The following is a 22,512-nucleotide window of genomic DNA, read 5'->3' as shown; positions in this document are numbered from 1 at the left end:
ATAGACGTCTAACCCATAGCTTAAGAATAGACACACAGGCTAAACACAGAACATGTCAAAGAAATGAAACCAAACTCTTTGTAATCACTGTTTACTTTGCCTACATGATGGAGTATCATACATCTCGCAAGTTATTTTGGCTAAAACGACATGTAACCAAATTCAAGCTTATTCTGGCTAGAAGTGTGTTACTCACAGCCGGACTATATCGGGTCTGTAGTTAACCGAGACGGCTATTGCATGCTGGGACAGGACATCAGAAACATCATAATAACTGGGCTGAGCTGTATGTCATGATGAAATCCCTGTAACGTCTCCTGTAACTCAGGCCTTGTCCACACGGACATGTTTTCACATCTTTTTCTCTCCGTCTTGTACTTCCGGTCACACTGAGATGGCGTTTTTATCATGAAAACGAAGCTTTTTGAAAACTCCGTTTTCGTGTTGTAGTGTGGACTGTGAAACTGAGGTATTTAAAAAACGATGACGTAAGTTTAGTCATGTGACGCGTATTGAACCAATAGAATAGATGTGAGAGTGAGTGAGAGCGACCTGGACCATCAGTGAATGCGGAGATATTCTGCTGAATAAAATGATCCTGCCAGAAGAATTGCGCGATAACTTTATTTTTCCCCGTCTGGTTCATCTCAGTGAGCTTCTGTGAGGTTTTACGCATGCGCAGTAAAGGTGAATTTAGCGTTTTCCAAAAGTTTCTCATCCGCACTGAAACATCTGAATGCTAGTGTGGACGGACAGTGTTTTTTAAACGAAAGCGCCGTGTTCAAACGTATCTGCATTACCGTAGACGTAGCCTGAGTGTATGCGTGACAGATGTTAAGCCAGATGATCCTGGCCTGTCCTGCAGCGCGTCACATGTTCATAAGCTCCAGATTGGCCGTAATCCCCTCACTATAGATTTGAGGATTGCTGCTTGTTTCAACATAAATTCATACATTTCATGAATATGTTTAATTTCAGCCAAGTATTGGTTTGATCTCACTCGTCCGCACAGTGTTGTTGTCCGGATCATGATGCGTTCAGGTTCCCGTCACTCACGTCAGGACTGGCCCAGGTTATAGATCCACTTCCTCAAACACTGGCAGCAGCTCATCAGGCTTTAACATATTAATATTAGCTAAATCATTTGTGATAACACATTTGACAAAAAACATGTTTCAAATGACCTTCTGATTTAAAAAGCAGGCTTGTTTTCGCCATAGAATAAAACATTTTAATAAAACAGCGTTTTTATTAATGAAACTAAGCTTTTTTGAAAACGCTCCATCGTTGTGCTTTCAAAGCTGTGTTTTCATGTTGTAGTTTGGACTGTCAAAACTGAGATATTTGAAAACCATGACGGAAGTTTAGTCAGTGTATCTATAGGTACAACATGCGTCACATGACGTTCAAATGTTTGGGATCAGAATGATTTTTTATGTTTTTAAAATAATCTCTTCTGCTCACCAAGGCTGCGTTCATTTGATAAAGTGAAATATGATTATAATGTAAATCATCAGTTCTCTATGTGAATATATATTAAAGTGTAATTTATTCCTGTGATCAAAGCTGAATGTTCAGCATCATTACTCCAGTCTTCAGTGTCACATGATCCTTCAGAAATCAGTGTAATATGATGAAAAAAAAACCCCTTCTCTTTAATCCTCCCTTGTTTTGGCTTATGCTACTTTGAGTAATGCCTGAACTTTGTATTTTGAGCACTTCTTGCGTTATTTTTGCCTCTTCACGATGACTCGCTTGCTGTAGTCCTCAGTTGTAATTCGCTTTGGATAAAAGCGTCTGCTGCTAAATGACTAAATGTAAATGTAAATGTAATGATCTGATGCTCAAGACACATTTATGATTATTATCAGTGTTCTGTAAACATTTCTTTCAGGATTCTTTGATGAAAAGAAAGTTCAAAAGCACAGCATTAATCTGAAATTGAAAGCTTTTGTAACATTATACACTACCGTTCAAAAGTTTGGGTTCAGTAAGATATTTTTTTTTTTTTTTTGGAAAGAAATACGGTAACACTTTATTTTACGGTGCCTGTGATACAGAGTAATTACATAATTAAGTACTTAGTAGTAGATGTTGTAATAACATGTAACTACATGTACTTAACATGTAATTAAGTTATGGAACAGCCTGTACTTACACATTGTAATTACACACATGTAATAGGCAGCACACATATTACACATATGTAACAAGCCGGATCAGTTACATATGTGTTACCGACTTGGTACAATGTAATTATATAAGAAAATACTTAGTACCACAATGTAACAAAAAGAACTTAAAGGCACACCGCGGAACTTTTGGCCACTAGGGGCGCTAGACCTGTAACTTTCACGTCTAGCACCCCTAGAGGCCACAAGCACCGCAGCACTGTCGCATAAGTAAAGAAGACATCCACTTAATAAATTAATTGCACAAAAGTGAACAGAAAATAATGTCTGGTCAGGTAAGTCGCATAGACCAGGGGTGCCCAACCCTGCTCCTGTCCTGTCTGTCCTGCAGAGTTCATCTCCAACCCTAATCAAACACATTTTTCAAGCGATCCTGAAGACGTTAATTGGTTGCTTCAGGTGTGTTTGATTAGGGTTGGAGATAAACTGTGCAGTCGATCGGCAGGAGCAGGTTATAGACGTTTTGTACCTAAAACTAAGTTGTTATTGTGCTTGTTTTGGAGTATTCTTATCTTTAGATCGGACTTACGTCGTCTTATATTGTTTTTCCTGTAGTAAACTATGAATTTGAATTTAAACTCATATAAGTCTCTAATAATACATAGACATTTGTATCTGAAATCATATAAGCCACGAATAATACACACATATGAATGTGTAAAAGGACAAACAAACTGAAACGGCTATAGGTTTGGACTTATATCAGTTTTGTTACACGAATTCCCGACTTCGCAGTAAATATTACATTATATATCCACTTTTATGCCGATGTTTATGTTTTATTTTCAGTCATCATTTTCTTCGCCCCTTGAATAATCTCCAGAGTCCCGAAACAGGAGGAGGACGCGGAGGACGACGAGGGAGAGCCGGGGAGAAACGAGAGCTTCTTGTTTTTCCGCGAGCACGATCCCTCTCGCGTTTTCTCTTTCTTGCCTCCTCAGGAGCAGTTTGAAACTTTTCCTTGCCTCAGCCATGGCCAGGAGTCGAGCAGGCGGAAAAATAGTAGCAAAAGCGTTAGCTCCTTGAGCATATCAGAGCTTGCGGTCACGTGACGGTCGTAAAGTGATTCGTTCTCCAGGTCACATGACCTGTCCAAAGACGGTCCGTCTCCTCCAAACTTACATAGGCGGTATTTCAAGAGGGCAGCCCCGCTCGGAGCATTGATAGTGTCAAACACTGTATATTGGCCTGAGGAATCATTTAAAACAACTCATATGCTTCAACTCTTTAGGTCAAAAGTTCCACGGTGTGCCTTTAACTCTGTTACTAAGGTGTGAAAAAGCCTGCAGGGGTAACATGGGCTGTTACGCCTCTGTAATGGTCAAAATCTGTTACACAGCTGTTAGTGTAACCGGGAGATCCAGATCTGTACTTTAGTTCGAATTAACTCACTAGTTCACAGCACAAATACATGTAGTAGCTAATGAGATTAAGTTATGGAGTTTTAAGTTATGGTAACAGCCCATGTTACCCCTGCAGGCTTTTTCACACCTTAGTAACATATTTAAGTTCTTTTTGTTACATTGTGGTACTAAGTATTTTCTTATATAATTACATAGTACCAAGTCGGTAACACATATGTAACTGATCCGGCTTGTTACATATGTGTAATATGTGTGCTGCCTATTACATGTGTGTAATTACAATGTGTAAGTACAGGCTGTTCCATAACTTAATTACATGTTAAGTACATGTAGTTACATGTTATTACAACATCTACTACTAAGTACTTAATTATGTAATTACTCTGTATCACAGGCACCGTAAAATAAAGTGTTACCAGAAATACTTTTATTCAGCATGGATGCATTAAATTGATCAAAAGTGACAGACATTCATAATGTTCCAAAAGATTCTATTTCAGATCAAGTTCTTTTGAACTTTCTGTTCATCAAAGAATCCTGAAGAACAGTTTATAGGCTGCTGTGGTGTGTTGAGGAAGACTAAACCTGTGCCGGTCATCTGCTCAGAGCACCTGAAGGCCCCGCTGGAGGAGTACATGGTGCGCCTGCCGAAGGTGCGGATCCTGCGGACCAAGAAGCGCGAGGGCCTGATCCGGACGAGGCTCCTGGGGGCCGAGGCCGCCACCGGGGACGTCATCACCTTCCTGGACTCCCACTGCGAGGCCAACGTCAACTGGCTGCCTCCCTTACTGGGTATACTAGCCTCCCTTACTGGGTATACTAGCCTCCCTTACTGGGTATACTAACCTCCCTTACTGGGTATAAACTTACCTCCCTTACTGGGTATACTAGCCTCCCTTACTGGGTATACTAGCCTCCCTTACTGGGTATACTAGCCTCCCTTACTGGGTATACTAGCCTCCCTTACTGGGTATAAACTGACCTCCCTTACTGGGTATACTAGCCTCCCTTACTGGGTATACTAGCCTCCCTTACTGGGTATACTAGCCTCCCTTACTGGGTATACTAGCCTCCCTTACTGGGTATAAACTGACCTCCCTTACTGGGTATACTAACCTCCCTTACTGGGTATACTAGCCTCCCTTACTGGGTATACTAGCCTCCCTTACTGGGTATAAACTGACCTCCCTTACTGGGTATACTAACCTCCCTTACTGGGTATACTAGCCTCCCTTACTGGGTATACTAGCCTCCCTTACTGGGTATACTAGCCTCCCTTACTGGGTATACTAGCCTCCCTTACTGGGTATACTAACCTCCCTTACTGGGTATACTAGCCTCCCTTACTGGGTATACTAGCCTCCCTTACTGGGTATAAACTAGCCTCCCTTACTGGGTATAAACTGACCTCCCTTACTGGGTATACTAACCTCCCTTACTGGGTATACTAACCTCCCTTACTGGGTATAAACTAACCTCCCTTACTGGGTATAAACTAACCTCCCTTACTGGGTATAAACTAACCTCCCTTACTGGGTATACTAACCTCCCTTACTGGGTATAAACTGACCTCCCTTATTGGGTATAAACTAACCTCCCTTACTGGGTATAAACTAACCTCCCTTATTGGGTAAACTAGCCTCCCTTACTGGGTATAAACTAACCTCCCTTACTGGGTATAAACTAACCTCCCTTACTGGGTATAAACTGACCTCCCTTACTGGGTAAACTAACCTCCCTTACTGGGTATACTAACCTCCCTTACTGGGTATACTAACCTCCCTTACTGGGTATACTAACCTCCCTTACTGGGTATACTAACCTCCCTTACTAGGTATACTAACCTCCCTTACTGGGTAAACTAGCCTCCCTTACTGGGTAAACTAGCCTCCCTTACTGGGTATAAACTGACCTCCCTTACTGGGTATAAACTAACCTCCCTTACTGGGTATAAACTGACCTCCCTTACTGGGTAAACTAACCTCCCTTACTGGGTATACTAACCTCCCTTACTGGGTATACTAACCTCCCTTACTGGGTATACTAACCTCCCTTACTGGGTATAAACTGACCTCCCTTATTGGGTAAACTAGCCTCCCTTACTGGGTATAAACTAACCTCCCTTACTGGGTATAAACTAACCTCCCTTACTGGGTATAAACTAACCTCCCTTACTGGGTATAAACTAACCTCCCTTACTGGGTACAAACTAACCTCCCTTACTGGGTATAAACTAACCTCCCTTACTGGGTATACTAACCTCCCTTACTGGGTATAAACTGACCTCCCTTACTGGGTATAAACTAACCTCCCTTACTGGGTATACTAGCCTCCCTTACTGGGTATAAACTAACCTCCATTACTGGGTATAAACTAACCTCCCTTACTGGGTATAAACTAACCTCCCTTACTGGGTATAAACTAACCTCCCTTACTGGGTATACTAACCTCCCTTACTGGGGATAAACTAACCTCCCTTACTGGGTATAAACTAACCTCCCTTACTGGGTATACTAACCTCCCTTACTGGGTATACTAGCCTCCCTTACTGGGTATAAACTGACCTCCCTTACTGGGTATAAACTAACCTCCCTTACTGGGTATAAACTAACCTCCCTTACTGGGTATAAACTAACCTCCCTTACTGGGTATAAACTAACCTCCCTTACTGGGTATAAACTAACCTCCCTTACTGGGTATAAACTAACCTCCCTTACTGGGTATACTAACCTCCCTTACTGGGGATAAACTAACCTCCCTTACTGGGTATAAACTAACCTCCCTTACTGGGTATACTAACCTCCCTTACTGGGGATAAACTAACCTCCCTTACTGGGTATAAACTAACCTCCCTTACTGGGTATAAACTAACCTCCCTTACTGGGTATACTAACCTCCCTTACTGGGTATAAACTGACCTCCCTTACTGGGTATAAACTAACCTCCCTTACTGGGTATACTAGCCTCCCTTACTGGGTATAAACTAACCTCCATTACTGGGTATAAACTAACCTCCCTTACTGGGTATAAACTAACCTCCCTTACTGGGTATAAACTAACCTCCCTTACTGGGTATACTAACCTCCCTTACTGGGGATAAACTAACCTCCCTTACTGGGTATAAACTAACCTCCCTTACTGGGTATACTAACCTCCCTTACTGGGTATACTAGCCTCCCTTACTGGGTATAAACTGACCTCCCTTACTGGGTATAAACTAACCTCCCTTACTGGGTATAAACTAACCTCCCTTACTGGGTATAAACTAACCTCCCTTACTGGGTATAAACTAACCTCCCTTACTGGGTATAAACTAACCTCCCTTACTGGGTATAAACTAACCTCCATTACTGGGTATAAACTAACCTCCCTTACTGGGGATAAACTAACCTCCCTTACTGGATATAAACTAACCTCCCTTACTGGGTATAAACTAACCTCCCTTACTGGGGATAAACTAACTTCCCTTACTGGATATAAACTGACCTCCCTTACTGGGTATAAACTAACCTCCCTTACTGGGTATAAACTAACCTCCCTTACTGGGTATAAACTAACCTCCCTTACTGGATATAAACTGACCTCCCTTACTGGGTATAAACTAACCTCCCTTACTGGGGATAAACTAACTTCCCTTACTGGATATAAACTGACCTCCCTTACTGGGTATAAACTAACCTCCCTTACTGTGTATAAACTAACCTCCCTTACTGGGTATAAACTAACCTCCCTTACTGGGTATAAACTAACCTCCCTTACTGGATATAAACTAACCTCCCTTACTGGGTATAAACTAACCTCCCTTACTGGGTATAAACTAACCTCCCTTACTGGGTATAAACTAACCTCCCTTACTGGGTATAAACTGACCTCCCTTACTGGGTATAAACTAACCTCCCTTACTGGGTATAAACTAACCTCCCTTACTGGATATAAACTAACCTCCCTTACTGGGTATAAACTAACCTCCCTTACTGGGAATAAACTAACTTCCATTACTGGGTATAAACTGACCTCCCTTACTGGGTATAAACTAACCTCCCTTACTGGGTATAAACTGACCTCCCTTACTGGGTATAAACTAACCTCCTTTACTGGGTATAAACTAACCTCCCTTACTGGGGATAAACTAACCTCCCTTACTGGGGATAAACAAACCTCCCTTACTGGGTATAAACTGACCTCCCTTACTGGGTATAAACTGACCTCCCTTACTGGGTATAAACTGACCTCCCTTACTGGGTATAAACTGACCTCCCTTACTGGGTATAAACTGACCTCCCTTACTGGGTATAAACTAACCTCCCTTACTGGGTATAAACTAACCTCCCTTACTGGGTATAAACTAACCTCCCTTACTGGGGATAAACTAACCTCCCTTACTGGGGATAAACAAACCTCCCTTACTGGGTAACAATGGATAACAAACCTCCCTTACTGGGTAACAAACCTACATTACTGGGTATAAACAAACCTCTGTTACTGGGTAACAAACCTACATTACTGGGTAACACGCCTCCTTTACTGGGTATAAACTAACCTCCCTTACTGGGTAACAATGGATAACAAACCTCCCTTACTGGGTAACAATGGATAACAAACCTCCTTTACTGGGTATAAACTAACCTCCCTTACTGGGTAACAATGGATAACAAACCTCCCTTACTGGGTAACAATGGATAACAAACCTCCTTTACTGGGTAACAAACCTACATTACTGGGTATAAACAAACCTCTGTTACTGGGTAACAAACCTCCCTTACTGGGTAACAATGGATAACAAACCTCCCTTACTGGGTAACAAACCTACATTACTGGGTATAAACAAACCTCTGTTACTGGGTAACAAACCTCCCTTACTGGGTAACAATGGATAACAAACCTCCCTTACTGGGTAACAAACCTACATTACTGGGTAACACGCCTCCTTTACTGGGTATAAACTAACCTCCCTTACTGGGTAACAATGGATAACAAACCTCCCTTACTGGGTAACAATGGATAACAAACCTCCCTTACTGGGTAACAAACCTACATTACTGGGTATAAACAAACCTCCGTTACTGGGTAACAAACCTACATTACTGGGTAACACGCCTCCTTTACTGGGTATAAACTAACCTCCCTTACTGGGTAACAATGGATAACAAACCTCCCTTACTGGGTAACAATGGATAACAAACCTCCCTTACTGGGTAACAAACCTACATTACTGGGTATAAACAAACCTCCGTTACTGGGTAACAAACCTACATTACTGGGTAACACGCCTCCTTTACTGGGTATAAACTAACCTCCCTTACTGGGTAACAATGGATAACAAACCTCCCTTACTGGGTAACAATGGATAACAAACCTCCCTTACTGGGTAACAAACCTACATTACTGGGTATAAACAAACCTCCGTTACTGGGTAACAAACCTACATTACTGGGTAACACGCCTCCTTTACTGGGTATAAACTAACCTCCCTTACTGGGTAACAATGGATAACAAACCTCCCTTACTGGGTAACAATGGATAACAAACCTCCCTTACTGGGTAACAAACCTACATTACTGGGTATAAACAAACCTCCGTTACTGGGTAACAAACCTACATTACTGGGTAACACGCCTCCTTTACTGGGTATAAACTAACCTCCCTTACTGGGTAACAATGGATAACAAACCTCCCTTACTGGGTAACAATGGATAACAAACCTCCCTTACTGGGTAACAATGGATAACAAACCTCCTTTACTGGGTATAAACTAACCTCCTTTACTGGGTAACCTCCTGAACCACAGTGGGCGTATTACAGAAATTTAAAGGAGTAAAAAGAAAGGAGTGAAGGAGTGAGCGGTTTCAGACACTGTTTGCGAACTGAAAAGGGGTCTATAGCTTTTGTCCTAAATGAGGTCCTAACTGAAATTGCCATGGTTGCCAAGCAGAAAAGATCGACTCTAAAGTTCGGATGTTTCTGTAATGCGCCCCTGAACCCTGAGTCCATGGCAGTGGATTATTGTTGTGTTTCCCTCTTCAGATCGCATCGCTCAGAACCGGAAGACCATCGTGTGTCCCATGATCGATGTGATCGACCACGATAACTTCGGCTACGAGACGCAGGCGGGCGACGCCATGCGAGGGGCTTTCGACTGGGAGATGTACTACAAGCGCATCCCTATCCCCCCCCAGCTGGAGAAATCTGACCCCAGCGACCCTTTCGAGTGAGTGCCCGACTACACTTTTCTATTGACCGATCGCCTCCATACTCTTTGAATAGGTGCAAGCTAAATGCAGTCGATTGTGGACTTTAGATGGTCAGTATTTACTAGCACTGTCGATTTAATGTGTTCACTTGATTAATTAGTTATGGGGAAAAATAACGCATATCATTAGGGATGCACCGATATGAACATTTTGGCCGATAACCGATAATTATTTATATTTGAAAGCCAATAACTGATATATTGGCCGATAAATCTAAATCTTTATATTTATATAATTTCTGAGAGCCTGATTCCAAAAACAAAAAGTCTCACCGTTAAAAGCCCCGTCCCAGCACACAAGTGTAACGTTCTCATGATAATGTTATGAAGCTGATATGACAGATTTGCACTGAACTGTACTTTGCTTTTTTGAAGTGATTCCAATCATATTTCAAGCGTTTCAATAACATCATGTTGAGCAGTGCGCATCTGAAGAGTCTCCGCTGGAGGAAATATTACATTATTTATCGGCTTTAATATATCGGCCACATTTTCTTATCGGGCCGATAATAATAACATTACAAATGATCAAATATCGGCCGATACTGATATGCTGGCCGATATAACGTGCATCCCTTCATTTACCGCTCGCACACAAGGCGTGCGTAGTTCATCTTATACTTCATACAGTGATGTGATGAACATAAAGCAGGGCAGCAACTCTGCGTGATAAAGCCTATAGAATACAGTTAGAAGAACGACCATAAAGTTCAAGATATCAGGGCAAAAATGCCCCTGTGTGAGTTTTTGTCTCGGATAGTTAAGAAATATCACATGAGTGCTGTGTTTGTCCCAAATGTGAAATTTTATACAACAGTTCAATAAAAAAGAAGTTAATATTGTGTTATATTTCAGATACTGTCTGTTTTTGCTCAACTGGAAATATTCCCGATAAAGCCAGAGCAGAAGTGCTGTGTTCTCCGAGCGACACACAGCGATGCTTCGTTTCTGAATGGAGAGCGAATCAGTCGGCCGAACCGATGACTCAATGACTCGTTCATGGAGAGCCATTTACTTCATTCCTGAATGAATCCGCCGTTTGAACGGACTCAATGACTCAATGACTCAATCGTTTAGACCTCCACCTACTGGCAGTTTTAATTTCTTATTTAGAGTATAATTGATTAAAAGATTTATATTAATAAAAAAAACATTAAAGGTATAGTTCATCCACAAATGAAAATTCTGTCAGCATTTACTCCCCCTCATGGCCGTTGAAGCCTAAAAGTGTTTTTACCGTAATTAAAAACTAAAAGTGTAATTAGGGTTGCAAAGGGGCTGAACATTTCCAGAAACTTTCCAAAACTTTGAACATTTTCCCCAAAGACCCTGGAAATTTTCCAAAAAATTCTGGAAAGTTTCTGAAAACTAAATTCTATGTTGAATCAAAAAATGTTTTTTTTCTTTTTCTAAAGCTACGTTTTGTAATATCTATTTGATGCTTTTCTCATTTAACATAATAATGACTTTAAATGATCTTCTGGGGTCATTTCTCAAACAAATATGATGTGCGATTAATAAGATTAAAAGTTTTAATCATTTGACACCTCCCTAAAAAGTCTGTTGTATAAAATTTAAGGCCATAAAAAATCAAACGGCATAAGGAAAGTGTTTATATTAATTTGGGCTCAGAGGAGCAGGAATGGGGACTCGGCTTAATGCGGCGATTAAACTTTAAAGATGATGTAATAGTGAGCACTGATCTTGTTCTACAGACTCGCTCTAGCAGAGAAGTTCACAATGATGAACAGCACACACTTATGACGAGCTATTGATGAATTATGACACTGTTTACTTTATGGTGGACTTTATACACTTTACTTACCTGGAAAAAGCGCAGCTTCATTAAACGCTGTATTTGGGTTTCCCGTCGTCTGTGGTGCAGCTGTAGTTCTCCACCAGATCGAGCTGTGTCTTCTTCTGTGGTGCAGCTGTAGTTCTCCACCAGATCGAGCTGTGTCTTCTTCTTCTGTGGTGCAGCTGTAGTTCTCCACCAGATCGAGCTGTGTCTTCTTCTCCTCTTCCCGTCAGGTCTCCGGTGATGGCGGGCGGGCTCTTCGCTGTGGACAGGAAGTGGTTCTGGGAGCTGGGAGGATATGACACGGGTCTGGAGATCTGGGGAGGAGAGCAGTACGAGATCTCATTCAAGGTAATAGCGGTGGCCTGCTCTGATACACACTTTCAGTCCGCAAACATGGCGCGTTTATATTCAGAATATTATTCTGAACATTCTCTAGAAATAAAAATTACAGATACAGCAAATTAATTTCTTTACGTTATGTATTTGATTATTCTTTCTTACCAGGTTTTACAAAAAGTCACAATCAATCACATCAATGTATACAATCACAGATGATTCACAAATAATCACTATAGTTTAGGAAACATTATACGATATTAGGGGAGTCACGACTCTCCACAGCCTCGATTCGGTCACATGTTCGATTCTAAGGTCACGGTTCGATTCTAAGGTCACGGTTCGATTCTAAGGTCACGGTTCGATCCTAAGGTCACGGTTCGATTCTAAGGTCACGGTTCGATTCTAAGGTCACGGTTCGATTCTAAGGTCACGGTTCGATCCTAAGGTCACGGTTCGATTCTAAGGTCACGGTTCGATTCTAAGGTCACGGTTCGATTCTAAGGTCACGGTTCGATTCTAAGGTCACGGTTCGATCCTGAGGTCACGGTTCGATCCTAAGGTCACGTTTCGATTCTAAGGTCACGGTTCGATTCTAAGGTCACGGTTCGATTCTAAGGTCACGGTTCGATCCTGAGGTCACGGTTCGATTCTAAGGTCACATGTTCGATTCTAAGGTCACGGTTCGATTCTGAGGTCACGGTTCGATCCTGAGGTCACGGTTCGATCCTAAGGTCACGTTTCGATTCTAAGGTCACGGTTCGATTCTAAGGTCACGGTTCGATTCTAAGGTCACGGTTCGATTCTAAGGTCACGGTTCGATTCTAAGGTCACGGTTCGATCCTGAGGTCACGGTTCGATTCTAAGGTCACATGTTCGATTCTAAGGTCACGGTTCGATCCTGAGGTCACGGTTCGATCCTGAGGTCACGGTTCGATCCTGAGGTCACGGTTCGATCCTGAGGTCACGGTTCGATTCTGAGGTCACGGTTCGATTCTAAGGTCACGGTTCGATTCTAAGGTCACGGTTCGATTCTAAGGTCACGGTTCGATTCTAAGGTCACATGTTCGATTCTAAGGTCACGGTTCGATCCTGAGGTCACGGTTTGATTCTAAGGTCACGGTTTGATTCTAAGGTCACGGTTCGATTCTAAGGTCACGGTTCGATTCTAAGGTCACATGTTCGATTCTAAGGTCACGGTTCGATCCTGAGGTCACGGTTTGATTCTAAGGTCACGGTTCGATTCTAAGGTCACGGTTCGATTCTAAGGTCACGGTTCGATTCTAAGGTCACGGTTCGATTCTAAGGTCACGGTTCGATTCTAAGGTCACGGTTCGATTCTAAGGTCACGGTTCGATTCTAAGGTCACATGTTCGATTCTAAGGTCACGGTTCGATCCTGAGGTCACGGTTTGATTCTAAGGTCACGGTTTGATTCTAAGGTCACGGTTCGATTCTAAGGTCACGGTTCGATTCTAAGGTCACATGTTCGATTCTAAGGTCACGGTTCGATCCTGAGGTCACGGTTTGATTCTAAGGTCACGGTTCGATTCTAAGGTCACGGTTCGATTCTAAGGTCACGGTTCGATTCTAAGGTCACGGTTCGATCCTGAGGTCACGGTTCGATCCTGAGGTCACGGTTCGATCCTGAGGTCACGGTTCGATCCTGAGGTCACGGTTCGATCCTGAGGTCACGGTTCGATTCTAAGGTCACGGTTCGATTCTAAGGTCACGGTTCGATTCTAAGGTCACGGTTCGATTCTAAGGTCACATGTTCGATTCTAAGGTCACGGTTCGATTCTCGATTTTTACTTTTATTTTTTTAAAGCACAGGTGGCTATGCCATTTTTAGACTAGATATTTATGCAATATAATATCTGACCTTTGTTCGCAATGTACCACACTACATTGTGAAATTTAAAACATGTATTAACAGCATAATGTAACAATAACTTATATCTTCAGTCAATTGGAAACCTAAGCAAAATAACCCGCCATCTAGTTTCTCTTGTGTAACTGCAGTCTTCTTACAGAACATGACATTCAAGTTCAAACACACACACACACACACACAGTTGTTGGTTTAACAGGTAAATCTCAGTTTTTGTGGTGCCAGCGGAGATGCCCTGCCATGGTAGTCGTGCCGCCGGACGCGACGGGGCCGTGGCTGCAGCGGTGATTCCATTTTTAATTCCAAGTTCGAGATTGTAACTTAATTTCGGTCGATTCCGATTTTAAATCGAAACTTATTAGAAACCTAGAGGAACTTATTCTCATTCGAGATTATTAAAACAATAATGTGTGCCAATAAATCATTTAGAATAAACACTGCAATATTCCATAAGGATTTGATTTCATCGTGACTTTGAGACTGGACTGTAGCTTTAATAAGAGCATACAGCATATACATCACCGCTGAGCTCAGCCAGACTGGTTCTTCAGGCGTCACTGCGCTCACAGTACAGTCAGATATAGTGACTCCTGCTGGAAACCACAATATTTCCCAAGCTGCACCAGACGGGCTTTGTGGCATATCTAATATAATAGCTGTTAACACAAGCTGATATACAGAACTGTCCCTATTAGTGACATTTCTGCTCACATCTGATCACTCCTGATTGTGTGACACGACTTAGAGTCGCCATAAAATCAAATCCTTATGGAATATTGCAGTGTTTATTGTCATCATCATTATTGTGTTAATAATGTTGAATGAGAATAAGTTCCTCTTGCAGCATCTCTTCTCTTCTCTGATGACGAGGGCGGGGCTATAACCTGTCACTCACATGAGATCAGCCAATAACAAACCACAACCATCCAATCAACTCCCCACAGACACCATCAAGCCCCGCCCACATGTGTTCTTGCTCCTGAAGCGCTTCACTCGATATACGACACAATAGAGGAGAGCAGACCTGAGCAACTTCCCTTTCACTAAGTTATTAGTTAATGTTAGTTTTAATCAATTATATTATAATAGTTTTACTAATTATATGATAATAGTTTTATTAATTATATTATATTAGTTGTATTAATTATATTATATTAGTTATATTGTTATGTTTTATGACTGTATTATATCATCTGTGTGTGTGTGTGTGTGTGTGTGTGTGTGTGTGTGTCTCTGAGGTGTGGATGTGTGGAGGGCGTATGGAGGACATCCCCTGCTCTCGAGTGGGTCACATCTACCGGAAGTACGTGCCTTATAAAGTTCCCGGAGGAGTGAGTCTCGCCAGGGTGAGTGTCCGATCAGCACTCATGCACTTCCCACAATGCATTTCACACTGACATCATGATGTTCTGCTGTGAGATCAGATTTTCTTCATCCACCTGTTCACTGTCACCCCGCTTTATGAGCAAAGACGTGAAAATGCCCTATTGATAGGAGAAAAAACAATTGATGTGTGTGTGTGTGTGTGTGTGTGTCAGAACCTGAAGCGTGTGGCGGAGGTGTGGATGGACGAGTACGCTGAGTTCATGTACCAGCGCCGGCCGGAGTATCGGCATCTGTCGGCTGGAGACGTGTCGGCGCAGAAGGAGCTGAGGAACCGGCTCAACTGCAGGAGCTTCCGGTGGTTCATGACGGAGGTGGCGTGGGATCTTCCCAAACACTACCCGCCGGTGGAGCCGCCCGCCGCCGCCTGGGGAGAGGTGCGGACCAGTGCTGTTCGAGTCCGGGGTTTCTGGAGTCCACTCCGACTCCTCGACTCCATTTACAATCAGAATAGGGTCGGGAATATGGTCGGGAATAGAGTCAGGAATATGGTTGGGAATGGGGTCAGGAATAGAGTCAGGAATAGGGTCGGGAATAGAGTCAGGAATATGGTCGGGAATGGGGTCAGGAATATGGTCGGGAATGGGGTCAGGAATATGGTCGGGAATAGAGTCAGGAATATGGTCGGGAATGGGGTCAGGAATATGGTCGGGAATGGGGTCAGGAATATGGTCGGGAATGGGGTCAGGAATATGGTCGGGAATAGAGTCAGGAATATGGTCGGGAATGGGGTCAGGAATAGAGTCAGGAATATGGTCGGGAATAGAGTCAGGAATATGGTCGGGAATGGGGTCAGGAATAGAGTCAGGAATAGGGTCGGGAATAGAGTCAGGAATATGGTCGGGAATGGGGTCAGGAATAGAGTCAGGAATAGGGTCGGGAATAGAGTCAGGAATATGGTCGGGAATGGGTTCAGGAATAGGGTCGGGAATAGAGTCAGGAATGGGGTCGGGAATCGGGTCATGAATAGGGTCAGGAATGGGGTCAGGAATAGAGTCAGGAATATGGTCGGGAATAGAGTCAGGAATATGATCAGGAATAGGGTCGGGAATAGAGTCAGGAATAGGGTCGGCAATAGGGTCAGGAATCGGGTCGGGAATAGGGTCGGCAATAGGGTCAGGAATAGGGTCGGCAATAGTGTCAGGGATAGGGTCGGCAATAGTGTCAGGGATAGGGTCGGGAATAGGGTCGGAAATGGGGTCGGGAATAGGGTCGGGAATAGGGTCAGGAATAGGGTCGGGAATAGGGTCAGGAATATGGTCGGGAATAGAGTCGGGAATAGAGTCAGGAATAGGGTCAGGAATAGGGTCGGGAATAGGGTCAGGAATAGGGTCGGGAATAGGGTCATGAATAGGGTCAGGAATGGGGTCAGGAATAGAGTCAGGAATAGAGTCAGGAATATGGTCGGGAATGGGGTCAGGAATAGGGTCGGGGAATAGAGTTGGGAATAGGGTCACGAATAGGGTCGGCAATAGGGTCAGGAATAGGGTCGGGAATCGGGTCAGGAATAGGGTCAGCAATAGGGTCAGGAATAGGGTCGGGAATCGGGTCAGGAATAGGGTCGGCAATAGTGTCAGGGATAGGGTCGGCAATAGTGTCGGGAATAGGGTCGGAAATGGGGTCGGGAATAGGGTCGGGAATAGGGTCAGGAATATGGTCGGGAATAGAGTCGGGAATAGAGTCAGGAATAGGGTCGGGAATAGGGTCAGGAATAGGGTCGGGAATAGGGTCATGAATAGGGTCAGGAATGGGGTCAGGAATAGAGTCAGGAATATGGTCAGGAATGGGGTCAGGAATAGAGTCAGGAATAGAGTCAGGAATATGGTCGGGAATGGGGTCAGGAATAGGGTCGGGGAATAGAGTTGGGAATAGGGTCACGAATAGGGTCGGCAATAGGGTCAGGAATAGGGTCGGGAATCGGGTCAGGAATAGGGTCAGCAATAGGGTCAGGAATAGGGTCGGGAATCGGGTCAGGAATAGGGTCGGCAATAGTGTCAGGGATAGGGTCGGCAATAGTGTCGGGAATAGGGTCGGAAATGGGGTCGGGAATAGGGTCGGGAATAGGGTCAGGAATATGGTCGGGAATAGAGTCGGGAATAGAGTCAGGAATAGGGTCGGGAATAGGGTCAGGAATAGGGTCGGGAATAGGGTCATGAATAGGGTCAGGAATGGGGTCAGGAATAGAGTCAGGAATATGGTCAGGAATGGGGTCAGGAATAGAGTCAGGAATAGAGTCAGGAATATGGTCGGGAATGGGGTCAGGAATAGGGTCGGGGAATAGAGTTGGGAATAGGGTCACGAATAGGGTCGGCAATAGGGTCAGGAATAGGGTCGGGAATCGGGTCAGGAATAGGGTCGGCAATAGGGTCAGGAATAGGGTCGGGAATCGGGTCAGGAATAGGGTCGGCAATAGTGTCAGGAATAGGGTCGGGAATCGGGTCAGGGATAGGGTCAGGAATAGGGTCGGGAATCGGGTCAGGAATAGGGTCGGGAATAGGGTCAGGGATAGGGTCGGGAATAGGGTCGGGAATAGGATCTTGCACGCTGAGTCCGAAATTCTAGTTTTCGTCATTCGGTGGCTCTGAATTGTCAAAACACATTCTCTAAATGCTTGCTACGGATGCGACACACACAGAAAATCGACCCGATCCAAAAAAAAAATGATGACGGACGAAAGTTTCGGAGTGAGTGTGTAAAACGTGATTGACAACGTGAGGTCGGATTTATTTTTTAATGTACGAAAATTTCTGACTGTGCATCAATTAAAAAACAGTCACAGGTCAAATGTAGACAAAACATGTCTGTGTCAAAAAACTGTCATAGAAATGTGAAGCTTGGGACAGACTTCAGTGTGGTCTCGTTTTAAAGACCCGTGGCAGATCATAGTCTGAAGATCTGACCAATTAATACCAGCACTTATTCTCTACTATTCTATTTCTTTTGTTTTTCTGATTACAAAAAACCCTTGCGATGTGTTCTGTGCTAGACTAACTGAGACCCGTTACAGCACTTTAACACTGTGTGTCTGGTGTGTGTGTGTCTGGTGTGTGTGTGTCTGGTGTGTGTGTGTCTGGTGTGTGTGTGTGTGTTCCAGCTGCGTAACGTGGGCTCCGGCCTCTGCATGGAGAGCAAGCACTTTTCCTCGGGCTCCCCGATCCGGCTGGAGAAGTGCCTGAAGGAGCGCGGCGAGCCGAGCTGGAGTCACGGTCAGGTGAGTCTCCGCTGACACACTCGAGTGTTACACGCTGCCGGATGCTGTTGTGTGAGTAATGATGTGTGTGTGGCTGTTCTGCAGGTGTTCACGTTCGGCTGGAGGGAAGATGTCCGAGTTGGAGACCCGCTACACACTAAGAAGGTGTGCTTCGACGCCGTGTCCCACAACAGCCCCGTCACTCTCTACGACTGCCACGGCATGAAGGGCAACCAGCTGTGGGCCTACAGGAAGGTACAACTACACCAACACTGGGCTTCCTGTTTCCTCTGTACAGCTTCCTCTGATCTTACCTGTACAGGTGTCACAGCGGGAGTTCTTCTCTACATCAGTGTCAGTGTTCCTGAACTCCTGAAACGCCTCCACTGTAGTTTGAGTTTTCAACACGCCACAATATTCCTCATTATAATAATTCACACGCAGAATAAAGGGGCGGGGCCTGGTTGAGTTAGTTAGTAGTGTGTTAAACTGGCGGTTATGGTAAGGGGCGGGACATTCCCCAAACACACTCGAAGCGCTCGACCAATCACAACACACTGCTCCAGCTGACCAATCAGAGCACAGTGTGCTTTTCAGAAGGAGGGGCTTCATAGAGACAGGAAGTGAACAGAGCGTTACTGACAGACTGGGAAGAGAGGAGCCGCAACAATGGAGAATATGAGGAGAATAAGGTCCTCGACGCTGTATCGTGAATGTGTCGTGTCGTGCCTAACAACCCCTACAGCCGTGACTTATTCCCGATACAGCACTAGCCTCGACTACCTTATTGCTTTTGTAAAACCGTTACCACACAATACAAATATTAAAGCCAAAAATATATGTATTAGTGCAACTTTCATGAACTAAAATCACTAAAAGCCTTCCTTCCGCTGGAAAAAATAGTCCCTGACCGTAAACAGCAGCACAAGTTACACACATTATTTCTCCATTAGATGGCGGCAGAGACTGTGTTTATGAGTGAGTCAGTAGAGAAGACTTTTACATTGAAACGACTGAAACTTGTTGTGAACACGGAGAAGCAAGACTCAACTGACAGATGACTATAGGCACGGGAAACCCCTGAACTGCTAACAGGACAAGATATTTTATTACGGATATTGGACTGACCTGAAGAAAATGCTACATCTACTGTAATGCAGGAACACACACTCGATCTCTCACAATACTCTCTAGCTTCAGTGAACAATGAATGAGATCAAACACATGTTTGCGTTGCTAAGAGTGGTTGCTAGGGGTGTTGTGTAGTGATACATAGAACCGTTGGGTGAAGCGGTTTAAACACAGCTATTGACCAATCAGAATCAAGCACTGGAACTAACTGTTTTATAAGGGGAAAATAATCAACATTCAAGCAGGAAAACCTGTTCTAGTAGAGACCAAATCAACATCTAGACTTGAGAAGAGGAACTGAGGCTTTTCCTGCTCACAGCAGCGTTACTCTAAAGAAAGGTGAACCGGTTACGAAAAAAGCAGGTTCTCATTAAGGATAGTGTTGTCAAAAGTACTGACTTCGGTACCAAGTCGATACTGACATTTTTAAAAAGCGCCGCTTTTTAATGCATCTCATCACACATTTAATCACACAATCAATCAATAGGTCGGGAAAAGGGTGGTGCTTGGGATGGATCTGAATAAGTTCTACCCCCTGCGCTGCACCTCTTTTAATGCACTTAGACCTCATTTAGACTTAGAAGGCACATATTACAGGGATAGTGGGGTGTGTAAATGAGCTGGCCCGTCAGTAGGACAACAACTGATGATGGGAGCAGGGCAGGGCAGAGGTGGGGAGGGTTTCTGGGTTTCCCCCATCCCCACGAAGCCCCACTGCACCCCTGGGATTACGGTGTTCCTCGGCCCCGGTGAGGGCTGGAGCCGTCTGAGGAGAGATCCGTTGAGCCTGACCCAACCCAACCCAACTCATCCCCTCCTATAACTATGGGACAGTACTTTAACTTTAATTATAACAACCAATACTACACCAGTCCTGCTGATCTCAACATTCAAACATAGAACACTTAATCATACACAAACATACACGCACGGTCATGTTTATTCCTACGCACACACACACACACACACACACAGGTTTATTCATACGCGCACACACACACATATACACACAGGCACTCGCACGCACATACACGCCCTCCTTTTCCACCCTTATGGTAACCAACCCCTTTTTCTTTTTTTTCTTTTTTTTTTCTTTTTTTTCTTTTTTTTTTCTTTTCTTATGTTGAATGTGTGAAACATGCTTTCTCCATATTTTTATAATATCAAACAATCATTGTATGTTTTATGTCTTTTACACTTTGTTTGGGTTTTGTACGTGTGAAGTTTTGCCAATAAAAAAAATGTATAAAAAAAAACGCCGCTTTAAACGCAATCATAAACACCTCTGATTGGCCGTTGTGTTCACGAGCTCATTGAATATGTCTGTGATTGGCTACAATGGTCAACGCACGGGAGTGTTCAAACGCTCGCGTGTGTGTCTGTGTTAGCGCTCGCTGAGGAGCGTCACTGATGTATATTTACAACATGTTTTTGAAGCGCTGACCATTGTAGCCAATCACAGACATATCTGATGAGCTTGTGAACACAACAGCCAATCAGAGGTGTTAGCGATTCCGCTCAACCGCGCTAAAAGCGGCGCATGTGTTAAACTTCAGTACAGACTTGGTACCGAAGTCGGTAGTTTTGACAACACTAGGAGGATGAAGGTTCTGTGAGCTAATGCTAATATGTGTGTGTGTGTGTGTGTGTGTGTGTGTGTGTGTGTGTGTGTGTGTGTGTGTGTGTGTGTGTGTGTGTGTGTGTGTGTGTGTGTGTGTGTGTGTGTGTGTGTGTGTGTGTGTGCAGGATAAGAGCCTCTATCACCCCATCAGTAACAGCTGTGTGGACTGCAGCGCTGCACAGAAGCGGATCTTCATGAACTCCTGCGACTCCTCGTCTCTCAGCCAGCAGTGGCTCTTCGGGAACACCAACGCCACCGTCCTGGACTCCTTCAACCGCGGCCAGTGACCCGGGCCCCTGCGGTGAAGCTGGAGACGCCGCGCGTGCCTTTACTGAACTCATGTGCGTCTGACGCTGGAGCCGTCTTCATCTCAGCGCTAACTTCCACTCCTGCTGCTAATGCTACTGGTGAGGAGGGTGTTTGCAAGGCTGCGCGGTATTGCTGTTCCTCAGACTGTGTCTCTGTGGGAATGGACCCTCTCACACACCGGGCATTCGGTTCTGCTAGTTTCAGCCCGACCGAGTTTTCACTTCCACGTCCTGCGCCGGCGCTGTTTAAATAGCAATGTGGGTCCGGACGCTAGTGCACTTGCGCCGTGTGCTTGAGACCATGAGCGGTACAGTCGGGCCCAGGATGTGTTATTAAGGAACGGTAGAAGATCTCGCACCGCCAGCGATGATGTCACTGTATCTGTATCGGCACCGGCCCATAACTGCTCATTTTTAATAAGATTAGGGCGATATATTGAAGCCATTGAACGCCTGATTATTTCCTCCGCCAGCTTTGATTCGTGCCTTCAGCATGACGTGACATTATAACTTTATAAAAGTTTATTATACTCTATTTTTCTTTTCTTGATACTCTAGAGTCTGGTGTAGTTTACAGGGAAGTCTGTCAGTTGTAAACGATGTTCTTTTTTACGTTTTTTTATTTTTATTAACCGACACCTTCTTGCGAAAACATATACACAATATGTGGATTTTTACATAGAGATTTTTTACAGCATAACTGAGTTATACAGCATATAACAAAAATAATTAAAAGAAATTAATTAATCAAATTAAAAGAAATGAAAAAAAAAAAAGTTATTATTAAAGCCAATAAACACAGAACAACAGCATTAGAACTGACAGTTAACCAGCCATTAAAGACATTTTAGAAGAAAAAAGAAAGTATAGTCAAACCAAAAATTATTCATTCATCAAAAAACTATTATCAAAGATTAATAAATACTGTTACAAATGTATTGCTCTTTGTTAGTTTATACAGGTGCTGGTCTTATAATTAGAATATCATCAATTTATTTCAGTAATTCAACTTAAAAGCTGAAACTAATATATTATATAGACTCATT

At 43.7% G+C, this 22,512-nt stretch overlaps 1 protein-coding gene across 1 annotated transcript in view; it reads left to right on the top strand.

Annotated features, from left to right (window-relative positions):
- galnt10 (UDP-N-acetyl-alpha-D-galactosamine:polypeptide N-acetylgalactosaminyltransferase 10 (GalNAc-T10)) overlaps positions 1 to 22,361 on the top strand; it is a 32,406-nt gene extending 10,045 nt beyond the window's left edge. The window contains exons 5-12 of the mRNA XM_079585003.1: positions 4,163 to 4,348; positions 9,581 to 9,764; positions 11,838 to 11,955; positions 15,072 to 15,179; positions 15,372 to 15,593; positions 18,311 to 18,427; positions 18,512 to 18,661; positions 21,284 to 22,361. Of these exons, the coding sequence (XP_079441129.1) occupies positions 4,163 to 4,348; positions 9,581 to 9,764; positions 11,838 to 11,955; positions 15,072 to 15,179; positions 15,372 to 15,593; positions 18,311 to 18,427; positions 18,512 to 18,661; positions 21,284 to 21,445 (1,247 nt within the window). The 3' untranslated portion in view covers positions 21,446 to 22,361. The remainder of the gene's footprint in view (positions 1 to 4,162; positions 4,349 to 9,580; positions 9,765 to 11,837; positions 11,956 to 15,071; positions 15,180 to 15,371; positions 15,594 to 18,310; positions 18,428 to 18,511; positions 18,662 to 21,283) is intronic.
- The last annotated feature ends 151 nt before the right edge of the window (positions 22,362 to 22,512 follow it).

This window comes from Phoxinus phoxinus (genome assembly GCF_949152265.1).
Source record: "Phoxinus phoxinus genome assembly, chromosome: 17".
Classification (NCBI taxonomy): Eukaryota; Metazoa; Chordata; class Actinopteri; order Cypriniformes; family Leuciscidae; genus Phoxinus; species Phoxinus phoxinus.
Note: the sequence above shows the minus strand (reverse complement) of the source record. Positions and strands in the feature narration are given on the sequence as shown.